At 44.2% G+C, this 16,108-nt stretch overlaps 1 protein-coding gene across 9 annotated transcripts in view; it reads left to right on the forward strand.

Moving 5' to 3' along the window:
- SLC25A26 (solute carrier family 25 member 26) overlaps positions 1–16,108 on the forward strand; it is a 171,758-nt gene that overhangs the window by 70,244 nt on the left and 85,406 nt on the right. For 8 of the 9 annotated variants that reach the window (XR_007509250.1, XR_007509249.1, XR_007509248.1 and 5 more), the window contains 3 exons: positions 3,587–3,656; positions 11,796–11,860; positions 13,335–13,408. Coding sequence is in view for 5 of the 9 variants with exons in the window: in XM_049826084.1 (XP_049682041.1) it covers positions 3,587–3,656; positions 11,796–11,860; positions 13,335–13,408 (209 nt within the window). In the remaining 4 variants the exon portion in view is untranslated. Of the gene's footprint in view, positions 1–3,586; positions 3,657–5,336; positions 5,477–11,795; positions 11,861–13,334; positions 13,409–16,108 lie in introns of all 9 variants that reach the window. The other variant, XR_007509251.1, reaches the window with a different exon arrangement.

Here is a 16,108-nt window from a genome sequence, read left to right on the forward strand (position 1 = left end):
CCACTGTGTCCCATCCCTTGAGGACACACCCGCTGTATTGCTTTACATGGTGCGGCAATGCACAGCGAGATTTACATATATATCACATAAAAGTGTTTACAAAAAAAATTAGCATGTGATTGAGCTGGGAAGCTGCAGAGGGCCCCAACTGTACGAGTTTCCATGTGCTTCAGCCAGAAGATTTATTTCCAATTTGTTATTCATAAGGGAAGAGCGAGAGATTGGGATGGGGTCCTTTGAAGTGGAAAACAAAGTCTTCTATTCAGCCTTCAGCTTAATAGAATACACATGACACAGGCTTGGCATGGCGGCCCGCTTTCATGTAATGTGCTCCTTGTCATTTTGCTTTCCTAGGCTGTGAATACTAGTGGGAATGGGCATTGCCCTGGAAAAGTCTCGTTATCTCCTGCAGCATTCTGCAGGAGGAGTGCAGTGTAAGCAGGTAGGAGCCATTTGGTGATGGTGGTGGGGAAACCAGGCTGATCCAATTGTTGCAGTTGCGTTGCTTGTAATTCCCAGTTTGTTTCATATTGCAAGAACGTGTGTAGAAAAAGCAGTGTAGTTGCAGGGCTTCTGCAGGCATTACGCAGGCACTTCTGCCCTGTTTGGAGCCCCTGAGCAGGGAGCCGTGACCCGTGGGCTCTGAGCCTGCCTCTGATGCCCGTCTTGTGCGTGACCCGAGCTCTCGCCTGTTATCCCCCCAAGTGGAAGGCTCTTCTGAATTTGTGCAGCATCCAGGATGGCGGAGCATGATCTAGGCACTGTATCACTGCAAATAACCAGCAATTCCGTCCAAAGTCAGTGTTTTGGGGAGATGTATATGAAACCTGTGTTTCTTTCCAGGAACAAGGCCCTGGTTTTACAGCGATCTACAAGCCACTAATAGCTTCTGTGCTTTGCCTTGTGTTAATGGTGTTAAAACCATGGTGCAGCACAAAGGCGAGCGTTTTTGAAGAACTTACAAGCCCAGCTTACCACAAAGCCCTGTCAATTAGTGGGTCCATGGGCTATGAGAGAAAACATGTGTGACCTTCAGCACATCAGCTTGGCCCGCAGCGTGAGTGTGGTTAGAAAGAATTTGGACCAGAGTCCTGCCAGTCCTCTTGGCCCTGTGACACTTGTTCCTCTCGGCTTCCTCCAGGATGATGTCCTCGCGCCCTGCTTCTCTCTCTCTTCTCTATGTTCAGGTTTGGAGCTCTGGGTGAATCACCAAAATCAGAGATGGAAAGAAATGCATGAAGTCATCTCATCCTGCCCTTGCCAACGCAGGATTATTCCCCACAGTACGGTCTTGAGTGCCTTCTCCAGTCTATTTTTGAATGACTCAAAGGAGAGGGCTTTCCTCTCCTCCCCAGGGAGGCTGGCTCTGCTGTTAAGTCGACCTCACTGTTGGGGAATTCTCTTCCTGTTCTTCAGCCTCAATTGTCCTTTTCCCTAATTTAATTGAAGTGTTTCTGGCTCCACCCTTCTAAACAATTTTCCGTATTGCATGACTGTTGCAAATACCTGTTGTCAATTTGCAGGCATAACGGATGGGAATTCTTCACCGTTTGCCTTGCTTGGCAAGGGCTCTTTGTGCAGAACTGTACTGGGAAGCCAGGCTTTATCAGAAACTAGATTTCAGAGCTACATGCCAAGAATTAAGAATGACCTTTTCGTACTACTTTGGACATTGCCATTAACATAAAACCCCATCATGACTGAGAATAGGCTGGGCTTCTGGCAAAGCCATGAATGTCTCTATTAATGTGCTAGTTTTCCTCTTAGTCCTCCAGCAGATCTTCCATACTGGTTTTTGCGTGACAGAAGTAACTGCTCCGAGTTCTCAGGTTTAGTTGTAGATGTATAGGCATTTGGAGAACGTTTAATGAAAACATACAGTAATTCTGTTTTTATCAAGTGGCGCCAGCAGTTAGAGTTCTAAATGCTGCCTTGCAATTTGAGGTTTCTTAAGCACCTGAAGTGTTTTGAAAATGGGTTTTGAAGATGGGATTTATGCTTTGACAATACCTAGACGCTTTGGAAGGTAGCACCTTTTGTCTTTGGGGGCATGTGTCCTTCATCCAGCAGGACTGAGTTGCAAGAAAACTGTGTGTCCAATGAGTATAAGTTATTCCAGAAAAGCATATTATGGGTTTGAAGAATTATGAATCCCTATTTATTTATTTATGAGATGAAAATCAGTTTCTGCTGTGGGTGACAGCAGAATAGAAGCCCATACTGAAAACACCAGGAAAAGAATGGCTAGCATTAAAGAGACTGAAATCCCTTTAGTGCTTTCGTACAGCAGAGCTGCTGCTATTTAGCTATGGCAGGATACCAAACAACATTGTGGCTGGCCATTGTTGCTTGAACAGTTTGATTTTTAAAACATTCAACTGAAATATAACCACCAGCCAAGTTGGAAGAAGCGAGTCACAAGGACAGCATGTTAAATGAAGAGTCAGCAAATGAGGGAAATGAGTTCTCATGCCCCAGTGGAAAGTGGCTGCATTGCAGACCAGGAGCCCGAGAGCAGTATCTCAGCCTAGCACAGCTATCGAGTTGCTTTTAGGAAAATTTTATAGTATAGAAGTAATACGGCTTTGAAAAGAATGAGATAGTGTCACAGCTATAAAATAAAATTACTGATTTCTCTGTGGTAGGCCTCAGAAGGGCCATGGATCCCATCCCTTTTTGCTCAGCACTGATCCTCACATCATAAACCAGAAACTTCTCCAGAGAATTTCCAGTGTTAGGCATTTCAGGAGCTGGGAAAGGGGTGATGGAGCAGAGTGAAGGAGGAGAACAAAGTGACCGTAGCTGGCGTAATAAAAACCATCCCAGCACGCAGTGGCCTTTGTTGTTGATACCGATCAGATTCATCAAACTGTTTGACGTGATTCTTGATAGGTGTTTTTTAGAAGGCATCACTCTTGTTGGTGTTTTTTTAAATGTGCATGTTTAAATGATGCTGTGAGTTAATGGATTGGAGCATGGTGTGTGGGAGCAGTGGGGAGGAGAAGGGTGTGTGGTCCCTAAATGACGCCAAGTGAAAAACAGAGACACACCTGCTTTGGGATATAATGGGAGTGATAAGAGTAATTTCTTAACGATGGGGTTTTTTGGGGAGTGCGAGGGGAAGGGTTGGTTTAAGAAATTTAGGGGAGCAAACAGGACTTCTATCTTGCTGTGCTGGGGACTGTTCATTTTAAATGGGAGTGTTTGCTACATCTGGGCTGAACTGATATTGGTTCTTGCATGCCGCCCCCCCGCTCAGTGTTTTGCTTTGCGCTGTTTTATCTGCCAAAAAGAAAATAAATTCACAAAATATTTGCAAAGTTGCATGGCCACAGGCTTAAATACATACATATGAAATCCCTGAAAGCAATTTGCTTCAAGCCCTCCTCAGTTCCAGACATCTTTCTCACTCCATCTGCTCGTTCAAGTACACAAGTTCCTTGGGAAAAATCACTTATTACATCACTGAAAAATGCCACAAAAATAGCTTTTCACTTAAGTTCCCATCCTCGGAGTTAACTCACATGGGGATCAGATAGATTCAAACATTTAATAACTTTTTATTTTCCTTTCTCTTTAAACACAGGATCTCTGGTCATGGAAGCAGAGTCACGTGGTGGATTCTTGGCAGTCAGCAGTCTGTGGAGCTTTTGCAGGTGCAAAGGATTATATGTTATACTGGGAAAGACTAAAGAAGAAAGGGAAAAATGTGCAAATCTATTAAGTATAGCAGAACAACATTCCTTTGTAATTCAAGTTTGTTTAGAAGAAAATGGATCCAGTTGTTGTTTGGAAATAGGGAAGTCGGCAAAGGAAGAGAAGAAAAAAAAAAAAAAAAAGACTCAAACAGGGTGTCTGTTTGAAAGACAACCAATTTGTTTTTGACAAATTTCTGTTATTTAAAAACCAGGGGCCTGTCAGTCAGGCTTTGCGATTATTTCAAAGTTGATTTGTAAAATCCTCATCCAGGAGAAACTTTTGCTTGGGTGGGGGTTTGTGCAGCTGTCTGCTCTGAGCACTTCCCCAGGGGCTGAAGTGATTGCAGCGAGAGGCCATGATTCACCATTCATGTGACAGCTCTGACAGCCATGTAGATTAACTGGAGTCAGGAGAGCAGAGGCTAGCACTGCACAGCCTGGAGGCAAAAGCCTTCCGCAGCAAAGAAAAAAACAGAGGACGAAACATCTGGGCAATCTCCAGACACTAGAACAAGAATAAAGAGTGGCAGAATACAATACTGCAGTATTTATTACCAAACAAGCCAGAAGTTAATTGAATTCTTCAGTAGGCTTCTTGCTTGATTTTAGCCTACTGTAGTTGTTTTAAAAAAAAAAAAAGAGAAGAAAAAAAAATCAATTAATGACTCATCAGTATAGCTGACAAGTTTGAGGGAGGAGAGACTCAACTGTCTTAATAGAAAAAACAGATTAGTAGTTAAGAGATGGATAGCCAGAGCTTTTCCCCAAGGAGCTAAAATACATTTAGAGATTCCAAACCAGTAACAGAATATGTGGAAAAAATAAATCCTGTTTAAAGAGAAATTATAGCATTTCTTGAAATAGAGATTATCAAAAGCAAAGCTTGTTCTTTGATGACTTACAAAATCAGACCCATTACATCGTATGTAATTTTTTTAAAATAAGCTGTGTTAGGGGAATTGAAGTATTAATAGCAGCAGAATTCCAGCAGAGACTGAGGCTTCATTTGGACGGGCGCTGAAACTGCATGACTGAGAGAAGGGAGCATGGCTGTAGCTGCACACAGTTTAGTAGATCAGGCACGTGAGCTGTGAGGGAATGGTTTAGGTAGAATTGATTCCATTTTGGGGCAGAGGGGATATTTTAGACGATCTCTTGTGGTTTTGTCTAGCTGTATTTTCTATGTTTATGTGATGGGAAGGGAATTTTATTCTGCTTAAAATTCAGTCTACTGTTCGTTTTACACTGACTTCATCAAATCGGCGCGAACGAAATCAGAGCGATTGAAGCAGATTGTTCATTTTTGTTCTGAAACAAAGCAAGCTATCAGACTAAAAATGCTTTAAAATGCAATCTGTACGTCTGCAGGTGTGATAGGGGATCATTAATTTAGCTCTGTTGATTTCTTTACAGTCAGATTGATACAAAAACTGTGTTCAGGCACGTTCAGAGAGCTGGAAAGGTTATCTGATTTACCCAAGGCCTTGCCGAGTAATTTCCTGAAGTCCAATTTGGTGCCTCAGTTGGAAATGTAGCCCAGTGCCTCCACTTCCTTCTCTGTATGTCTTGATTCTGACCAGTTGTGCTTGGACTTGCTACTATTTGATGGATGTTCAGTAGCGTCCACTCACTTTCCAGCAGAAATATGGCAGAAGGAGCTTCCAGAGGCACGGCTGTGCGTGAACGCTTCCCTGCCCTTTGGCGGAGGCTGGGGAGACCTAACGCTTTGTGCTGGAGGAGACACCGTGTCCCCTGCGGAGCAGCGCAGAGACTTCCAGGTTTGAGGTGGTGGCAGATGAGACAGTTCAGCCTCGCTGTCTCCATAGGCTCCATTCCCCGAGCGCAAGTCTTTGCAGAGCTGGAGTGCTATTTTCCAGATAGCGTTGCAATTGGTGATGATAGATATTCTCTGTGTTATCCTTCCAGCTTCGCTTCCTCCAGCCTCGTTTTCCTTCTCTGTTCTTTGTTTCTGTATTCTTTCCTTTTCACCAGCAGTATTTTAAACTTTCTTTCTCATGTGTCCTTTGAGGACCTGCTTCAAAACTCATGAGGTTTAATTCTCTTTGGATCAGAACCTTCCCCTCTGTCTCCATTGCCTCGCTCTGCAGACGTGCAACAGGCAGGCCCTGTATTGATCTAATCTGGTACTGCATCCATTCTATTTCACTGAAAATATTTAGCCTTCTTGCTGAATGGAGGCAGTGGAAAAATAATTTCCTGCTTTCTGAAGAATGGATTCCACAGTTAAAAATTATTAACTACCTACATATAGCTTCAAACGAAGGAAGAAAAAACAGACCAAACTCTTTATCCCTTTCTTTCCACCCCAAAACAAAAAAACCCCAAAACCTCACCAGTACCCTGTGAATAAAATGAGATGGCTGTGTGCATCCAAGTGATTTGAAATCATCATGCTATAAACGGTAAAAGGAGAAGATTATCCAAAAACAACCTTTAAACACAGAGATGCTGTCAAATGCCACCGTGGTAGTAGTGGGATGGTGAAATCACACAGACATGCTTTTCTCCTGTGTTCTTTGCTTGAATTCAGTACTTTCTAAAGACATGTTAGAGGTCCTGAGGGGCAGGGTAATAAGCTTAAACAAACTGAAAGTAAAGTCCTGTTTGGCTTCCCTTTATGGCACACACACATATATACGTGCGTATGTGTCTGTGAGCATTGGTTAGTTCCTAGCTAAATCGTAATTGATTATTTGGTGAAGACAGAACAAAGAGCAACAATATATTGAATTCCATCCCCAGTGCCTGTGAAATGGCAGCGGTTTCAGCCAAAGTGCTGTAAGGGGCCCGACTCTTCCTTGTTGAGTGCACGTGTAAGATGTATGTGTGCGATCCGTGGGCTTTTTATAGAAACGTAATAGGCATGAGCATAAATATCAGAGATTTGGAATCCTCTCTGTCTCATCTGTTAATAATTTAATCCCTGGAGGCCTTGTCCAGCCTTATCATCATATCTGGTGTCTTAAATAGAGAAAATGTTTGGAGCTATTAGGGAGTGAGAGAAGGTGATATCTGAGCAGTCGGTGGGGAGGAACCCAAGGGTAGACCTACATGATATTTTAAGTCTGAGGATGCATTTGAACCAAACCTTGCCTCATGTCTGAGCTGTTTGGACACCAGCACGGATTTGGGCACGGGCTTTGGCAGGCCGGAGGCAGAGGAGCAATGCACGTCCCCATGCTGTGGGCAGGCCAGGCATGATTGTGGTTGTACTCCATACTTGAGTCTTCTCTGGGCTTAGGCTGGCTGGCTGGACCGCTGCACCCCAGCCTGCACCGTACCAGGGCAGGCTGTCCCAGAAAAGCTTCTGGGTGGGTTTCATGTGTACTCTGTGGAAGTGGGGTGGTGGCAAGGAAATCCTGCCATCGGGTATTAGCTGTTGGGAAAGCAAAGTACTGCCCTGGAGCAGCGAGGTGATCTTCAGCTTGTCAAAGAACCTGAGTGTCCGTTTAATGGGATTGAAAATTGCCTGTGTTAAAGACGCATTCTTTCTCCCTACTGTAAAAAAAAGAGTGGCTTAATATTAATAATTAATGCTCTGTGGTGACAAAGTCACCGAGAATGGAGGTGCAAGTCCAGTGAATAATAAAGCGCTAACAAGAGCTTTTTGCACATTAACAGGGAAGACTTCCCATCACTTTTGTTTTGATCTAATCGGCTTTGACAAGATTACACACTGTGTCTAAAAGCCTCCTTAACTCTATAGCTCTGAATAAATTTTTGAGTTGTACTAAAGATTTCCCTGCAGGACTAGGCTTCTAACCCTGAATTGGTTAAATTGCTGGAAGGGCAGTGCTTTGCCTCTTGGTATTTCTGCTGAAATCCGAACAGGTTCTTGGGTCACTTTGCTCTACCATTGACAGGTGGTGTTCCCGCAGTGATAAAGGATGAGAATAAAATTTCTCTTAAAAAATTTAACATAGTATCAATAAAATAAAAGTTCAATAAGAAGCAATTGATTGAAGACTTCTGAAAAAGACCCATTTGTGAACTTGGAAATCAGTCAGCGTAAGAAGATGCCGTGAGGTTTAGTGTTGGACCTGTGCGACTCAGTTTTTCAGCCCGGATTTCGGATTCAATCCTAAACCAGTCCTTCAAATGTCAGTACAGAAAATAGTAATGAAGACAGGCAATAGTACAGCTCAACCTGGATTTTTTCCTTTTCCTAAGGTGGGCTAACTCAAAAAAGGATATTAGTCAAGCACAAGTTCCTATCTCTTGAAATGATCTTGACGTACCGAACTGTATTGGTGTTGCAGAGTGCCAGGGGTCTGGCCAGATGACAGAAACACTGAATCGGGAGGAGCCCCTGTGACAGCCAGAAGGGTTCCCTGGACCCTTTAGAAAGGGTGGGAAGAAATTAAGCTGGTACGGAAAAACAAGATACGGAGACTGAAGAACAACTTGTCTTCCTCCCTTCATAGGATCTTATCTGAGGACTGTGTCAAAGAACCCATGAAACGTTTTTGCATAGCAGCAGCAGCAGCAAATTCTGCAGGCAGCTACCTTACTGCAAGGACATAGGGTTATGTATTGTTCTCAGGTGAAGTATTTCGCTCTGTTCTGATGCTTCTCAGTTTTTATTTGCATATGACAGCTAAAAAGGGTAGGAAATGCCAGCAGGAACCTAGGGGAATGTCTGAAGTCTTCAAGACTTTTTATTCTTATTGCCAAATAAAGGTAAATCATTCTCTGCAGGTGTCTGTCACTAGCGCTTCCATCAAGAACAGGTCACTGGAAAGTGTGGGTAGCAGAGGGATTTTCTGTTTAACACCCTGAGCTTGGTAAAGTTTAGCTGCTTAGCTGACGTATGAATACACAGTGTCCATTGTAACTTCTCGGGAGACAGGGGATGAATTTTCTGCTACTGCGTGAAGTTTTGTTTTCCCAATAGAGGAGTTTGTCACTCTGCTAGAAGTATTAACAAGCCAAGAGCCTTCTCCCATGTGAAAATCCATCTTGATGCCTACTTGCTGAGCCCAAGTCATCGCCAGTTCCTTCTAGGGCAGGGGAGAAAGGAGTCTTTTCCAGGGGTGAGTTGGCGAGTTGGTCTGTCTGGGTGCAGACTGCCTGCAAAGGTGCCTTTTCCACTATCACCTCTGGAGAGAAGCTGTAATGGTTAAGAGTGTAAATGTGGATGTGTCTGGGCCTTTCTTGCCCACCTGATACTTTGATACCTGCTTTTCTTGCTTGCCGACTAGTTGAGCAGACTTCAGCCTTATGTGGCAGCTCTTGGAGGATTCAGTGACAGCAGGAATAGACTAAAGGAGTGATTTAAAGATGTCTTAGACCTTACTGTGTATTAAACAATGTGGTGCACAGCCTCCTACTTTGAATGAGTAGGCTCTGGCTGTATTAGTTTCTATCAGTTGTATTGATCTGGAAACAGTCATGTGTTAAGTTCCTTTTACCCAGCTAGAGTAGCAGGTAGACCTGAGCAGTACCTTGCGAGTGCTGTAGTCTGTTCTTGTGTGCCTGTGTCCTAATATTGAAGAGGTCACTCTAAAATTGCCTCGGATGTTTAGGGTTAAGGCTGGAGGAAATTCAGGTTGTCAGGCTCACTGCCTTCAATAAAATGTAGTTCCCAACAAATGCTAACTTTAATCTCGCGTTTTTGTTAAGCGTATACAAACTTGCATTTATTTTAGCCGCTATCCTGCTGCTTGTTGTGCTTATGAAGCATTTTATTGTTGCTGTTGTCATTCTAAATTGATTAGTAAATCTGTACCAAATACTTCCCAGTGATGGAAAAAGAAACATTGAAATGTTAATAACGAGTCTGAAAGATCCAGATGTTAGCTGGGGAAAAAAAATGAAAACCAATCAGCTTCGATTAAACCTTTCAGATAAGAATTTGGGAACATCTATCAGGATAAATTGTGTTTGTCCTAATCACTCTATCAGCCAAGGTTGAAGCTTCTGCCAATACAAAACTGTTAGGAACAAATGCATAAAAAAATTACCGGGATCTGATAAGGGAAATAAGTTAGTCTGACTAAAGTGTTACCGTCAGCTCTATAGCTGAGTGATGCATTGAGATTTTTTGCTTGATACAGGCCTGATAGCCATGTGGTTCACTACTTAATTTTATCTTTGTCTGTGGGCAAAGGAAGGGCTTCTACATCCAGACTTGTAAAGCCACTATTTTCCATGGAGATTATTTTTACTGTTCTAAAAATACATCGCTGACATGAGTACCAAAGTTTCTATCCAGACCATTCTCTCAAAGCCTTTGGGTCACTTACTCAAAAACTGGCTCACAATTAAAAGATTTTTGACCTTAAAGAAAGTCCAAGAATGGGCTGGAATTTAGTTTAACTTGCTCATAGTTTCTGCTTTGGCTTCTTGAATACAACCCATTTTTCTGCTTTTTGGTGAGGTATCGCTGCTAGAAAGCTTCCAGCAGAGTGAACTGGATGGGCCAACCTTATGTGAGCAGAAGCTGCTCCTAAACCAGGTGTTTTGGGCTGTTTGCTAACTTGGCTTGCCTGCTATTCTTGTTTGAGATCCAGGGGACTGCACATGTGCCTTACTGCATCTCCTGAACTGTCATGGGACATTCCTTAATTAACTGTAAGAAGTCAACGTAGGGTGCCAGCTGGCCCAACCTCCTTTCCAACATAAAGCAGGGTTTTAACAGGTTAAAGCTAAGGTGGTTGAGAGAGAGAGATGCAGGTAAAAACACAAACCAGCGGGGAAGACGGATTTTTTCATTACTTTACAGATTTTAGAAGAAATGCTTTTCCCCTCTCCCATCCCAAGAATAGAGATCAATTTTTCTACATTCCATAAAACTTGGAACAGAAAATAGATTATTTTTAGCTTATTCCCTGGGTACTGTGTAGGCTTCAGTCTTTGGAGTCACTTTGTTCCCTGCTGTAGCAGATACAGGATTTATGCAAGCTCCAGTGAAAAAAACAGGAGGAAGAAGGAGGAGAGATTTCAGAACAAGTCCTTCTCTCTTTTCTTCCTCCCTTTCTTCCTTCACTTACTGCTGAGCTGCTCCTATTTAAGTTTCCTTCACTTTGGCTCTTCCTCGGCATGAATTACTTGCTTGAAATATTGCGAACAGAGGAGGGAGAGAGAGATTGGAGTTAATTTTAGGATGGGGAAATAAGGCAAAGAGAATAAGATCCTGGGAGAAAAAGCAGCAAAGCTGGTCCCTTGATAGCACAAGAGGCCAGGCTGCAGCCACGGGGTTGGAATATGGAGACAGACATAAACACATGTTTGGGTGAGACATGCAGATGGATAAGCTGAAGATTTCTGGCTTTCAGGAGGAAAGCCCCAGCTGAGCTGGCTGCTCCAAGTGAAAGTAATGAGCTCCAAGGGTAAAGTTTGAGAGTGATTAGAGAAAATAAAAATGCCTGTGAGGGGAAGATGGCACTTGCAGCAGCAGACTTCTGACAATTTCCAAAGACCCTTGGGCAGCTTCACATTGTTATTATCCAAAATGGAGCTGATTTCATTCGTTGGAGATGAGCTCCGTCCCAAACGCTGGCTTGTCTTTTTTTTTTTTTTTTCCTTGAAACAGTCTCAGGTCTAACAGTTGAAGTCCAGATGCAGTCTGTCTGTACCTTGTGGATAGCTTTGCATGTGTGTTTCAGATGCAGGGCATCTTTCTTCTTTTTCTGTCTTTCTAGCATCTGAATGGTCAGACTTCAATTCTCAAGGCAGAACAGAGTGTGACTGGCTTATTTTCCTGTCTCTGCAAATGAGCAAGCAGGTTCTTCCTTTCAGACTTGTCTGTAGATGTTGGAAGTGGAATCCGTTATCCTTATGACCTTCATATGTTCCTATGTGCACAGAACCCAAAACAAAAGGACAGTGATCTCAATGGGCATGTTTGGATTTACAGTTAACTAGTATAGAGCTGTTTCCTTAAGTCAACACACAGGAATAAAACACTCTGTGTACAGACCTTCGACAGACGTACCTGGACTCTGACGTGAGGAAACATGCTGTAGGCATTAATAATGGAGCAGTGTTGATCACAGCCATGGGAGTTATAGGCAGTGTGGCATTCATACTCACCCAACAATGTCTCACTTGTGTTTGGTATTTTAATTCACTCAGGTGGATTTGCAGCTGCAGTCACCACACCTCTCGATGTAGCGAAGACAAGAATTATGTTGGCAAAGGTAAGAGCGAAGGAGGCCAGCAGACACGCAGGTGAATGGCTTGGGTAGTTCCAGCGTTTCTGTATGGTCATTACAGAATGAAATCCAGCACCTATTAATAATGATTTCTGCTCCTGTCCTCGAAGGCAGGATTAGATGTGAAGAGGTACTGCATGCAGAACTAATGAAATTGTTGCGTTCCTTTCCTTGCATTGCTCTTCTGATCCTTTCCCAAAGGAGCTGTCTGAGAAGGGCTTGTGCTTGTGCTAGACTTCCAGAGTCTCATGCAGTGTCTTTAGGAGAATATCCTTGCGGAGTCAGACACCCAAAGTTAAATTGCTCGTCAGGGATTTATTCCTCTGTTGTTTTGAGGAGCTTGAGTGTGTGTGTGTGTCTTTTCTGAGGAGGGCTTGGCACTGGATTTTCTGTCCTAAAATTTTAAGCCATACAGATTGTGATGGCTTACATCTGCCAACCAGGGCAGAAGAAAGATTGCTTGTCAGATTGGTAAGTTTAGTAAGTAGTTAAATTGCTAGTAAGTCTAGTGTTCCCATAATCATCTCATTGATGCAGAGCTAAGCAGCCACATAGCTAAAAAGACCTCAGCAGGTGGATATCCCTAAAGCCTTTCCCTGCCCTGCAAAGAGCTGTTGTGTTGGTGAAGGTCAGGCATCCTGGAGTTTCTGTGGGTGGTTTTTACCCTATTGCTCATGTCCCTCAGTACAGGGGTGTTTCTTGTTGATGACATGCACCTTCCTAGTCGAGCCACACACATCTGTGCTCGCCATTTAGCTGTGTTGTGTGTACCTCATTGTTGGGTGTTGTACCTGCTGCAGCTCTTTGCCTTTGGATAGTGTGGGTGATAAAATGGTAAGAACTGGGTTTCATTTATATCTGCTGCTGTCCTGAGCAGCCAGGTCAACACTGGTGAGGGAATGATGGTGCTTTGAGGTGTTCTGAGACCATTCAAGCAGCATCTTTATATTAGTCATCTCACACTAACTAGATCACCCATGTAATGTAATTGTCTGTAGTCCTGCTGTTTGTCCTCTGTTTTGCATTCAAGGCAATTTTCACATGCAGTACACTACTCATGTTGGGTTTTTTTTAAGTAAATCTCAAGGCTGCTGTCCTCTTGCAGTGAGCAGCAAAGTCACTTGTTGGTGCATTCAGAGTGAGTTTTTATTAACGTCTTACTCCGGTGTCAGCTGCTGGATGCAGAACTGAGTGTAGTGCAGAAGGGACTGGATACCCAGTTCTAAACTAACCAGCTCCGTGACCTTGGAGTGATCCTTGTGTTCTTCTGTGCCTCAGTTTCCCTTTCTGCCCTTTGCCTTATTCCTGGAGACAAGGAGCTTTTGCCTGTGTTTGGAGTAAGGAGGTCATTAGGATGTCTGTAATTCCTGCAATGTAGCACTAACTAGGGACAGGGAGCTCAGGAAATAACTAAACATCTCTGCCAGTGGTTTCCAGTTTTTCTCTTTCTGTGCTGCAGGCTGGTTCCAGCAATGCTAGTGGAAATGTTCTGACCGCCCTCGGTGGCATCTGGAGGACACAAGGCTTTTCGGGGTAAGGACATGCTACATCTCAGATGTCGTATCTCTGTATGTGTCAGGGGGCGGGAGAGGAAAGGCTGGTCTGCTTATATTTAAATACTGTCATACAGAAAAGGCTTTTAATTGCTCTACACATGGCCAGGGAGCAGCTGTCAGGTAGCTAAGAACAAGTCCCTCCAGGGGCATCTGGTGTCCTCGCCTTAGCACTAACTGGGAGCAATGTCCAGGGAAGAGCATGGAAACCGGGCATTATTTGGAGTATATCCGTGGTAGAATCTCTAAGCTTAGTTCCAGGCTTCGGAGGCGAGGGTGGCTTTGTGTTTAATAATCTGTGATGGACTTTTCTGCATGAATGTGTGCGTTTGTGTTTTGTATCCATTTAAACTTCAGGCATACGCATCTTGTGGCAGTGAGTACCACAGTTTCATCTTGAGGTGTGTGAATCACCCCTCCTGAGATGTCAGGGAAGGCCAACATAGGAGCCACGTGTCCCTTACGGAATGTCTTTTCCTCCTGGCAATTTCCTACCAATTTGAAAACACCAGCAAGGTCTCCTCCGTTCCTTTATATTCACTGTTCTTACTGTGAAGCGTGATGGGAGCAGGTGATGCCAGTGTGGTGCCAGCAGTAGGGACAAGCTGAAGCAGAAGGAAGGGAGCCGTGTGCTCCCTGACTTGTGCTTTGAGCCCCCTGTCAGGTCTGGGCTTGAGCACATGCCCGCTTGGATTTCTCCAGTGAGGCAGTCATTGCAAAAATGCAAGTTTTCTGAGACAGGCTTGAGTGCAAAGAATAAGTCTGAGCAGCTGCAGAGCAGCTCTCTGGTGGCTTTCCTGCTGTGGCTGGAGCGTAGAAATATTCTGGGCTTTCTTCTGACCAGCTGTGGAAGTCTCGGGTGATGTCGATCCAGTCTCTTTACTGCCTCACTTTTCCCAGTCCTGAGACAGAGTAATTGCTCTTCTGACCTTGGAGCGGTGTTGTGGACAAAAAAAATCCTCTGCTAGCGTTTGTAGAACATTTTGAGGTGTCACGAGCTTATAAATTCTTACTGATTTTTACAGACACCTGCTTTATTTATGCTACCTTGCTCTGTTTGAGTGCGTGACTCATACCAGTTATTGGCCACTCATAGTGAATATATGTCTTAACTCCTCCAGTCCGTAAGGTTCAGGTTGTGCTTCCTTCGGTAGGGCTCGTGTCCCACCTGCCCTTGGCCTGGAAGAGAAAGGGGGGGTTTTTTGGAAGCTTTACTTTGGGCTTTTCACTGTAATTTCTCATAGGTTTTTAATCCGCTTGATGTGGCCGATACTTTCAGGGTGCTGTTTTAACATTTGTAAACTGTTGCTCGAAGCAGCATGCACATCGTAGCTTTGCGGGAGATGATTTTCTCTTAACATCTGATCTCTGCTCGCTCAACTAATAAAAAAAAGTTCAGTCCTCTTTCTACACATGTGGGAAATAATTCAAAACAAATTGCAGGAAGTTCCTGAACACCGATTCCAGGAAGACGTCCAGCTGTGCCCCCCGGCAGTGCTCAGAGATGGGTTGTCTCAGGTTTTCTTTTTGAGGTGACGAGGTGATGTGGCGGTGGATGATGATTTTGGGTCCTGCATGGCGTGGTGGTCTCTAGGGCATGTTTTGAAAGGGACGGGGAGAAGTGAGGCCACGTCTGCTGCTGATGGCAGTTGAGCTTTGAAGGGTGTGAAGAGGCATGGATTTGGCTGGGGAAACCTCCCCCTTTCCCCAGCCAACAGCAGAAAATAAAAATGTATGTTTGTGTTCTTTTCAGGGTGTTTCAGCAGTGCCCTTTTCTAAACAACCCAGAATTAAACTCTGCCTAAAGATAGTACCCATGGACTAGGACCAAAAGGAACACAATTCAGTTGAAATCAAAACAATAAGCGATCTGGAGAAAAAGTAACATGTAAAGGAGGCCAAGCTGCGTCAGCTGCAAGGAAAAGGAAGAAAGTCTTGGGAAAAATAAACGCAGAGGCTGCCATGCCTGCTGCCAATTATAAATCTATTAATCAAAAACAATAAAAATGTCGGGCTTTTTTGGCCAGTTGCAACATGAAATGATTTATGGCTCCTCTAATAAATCTCATACTTGAAGAGGAGGAATTCTGAGGGCAGAAAGACGCGTTGCTTATTGCCACCTTATTAAAACCAGAGAGCAGGGCTGAGCTTCCTGGTCTGCACCTAGTAAATCCCTTTGCTTCACGCCAAGAAATTTCACATCCCTTTCTGTCCGGGGAGAGGCAGGCCTGCAGCGGGAGGTAGGGTAGGGATGGGGTGAGCGGATCCGTGCGCCTCTTTGCTCTTGCCAGCAGGGTAGGTGAGCCATTCGCCTGAAAGCAGGTTTACATCTTGTCTGACTGCTTTTCGTGCAAGGAGGTGGTGGTGGTTGAAAGCCCGGCTGAAGCTTCATAGCTCATTGGTGAGAAAGACAAGGGTTATTTGATAAATCTGGTGAGATACCTTGTCCCAGCTCATATGTAGCTGGGGACAGAGCTGGTGGTTTGCAGCAGGTATCCCGTTCCACGGATGAGCTTCCCGATCGGGGTGGACATGGCATGGCAGGCACTAACCACACCACTCTCTGGAGCTGGATCTCGCCGATGCGAGTGGCAAAAGCAGCCCCCGCGCCCAGGGCTTGCTGCTTTGTGAAACACAACCTGCCCGCAGGATTGAGCTCAGTGCAAAGCTGTAGTCAGAT

Source organism: Accipiter gentilis, chromosome 23, assembly GCF_929443795.1.
Source record: "Accipiter gentilis chromosome 23, bAccGen1.1, whole genome shotgun sequence".
NCBI classification, from domain to species: Eukaryota; Metazoa; Chordata; class Aves; order Accipitriformes; family Accipitridae; genus Astur; species Astur gentilis.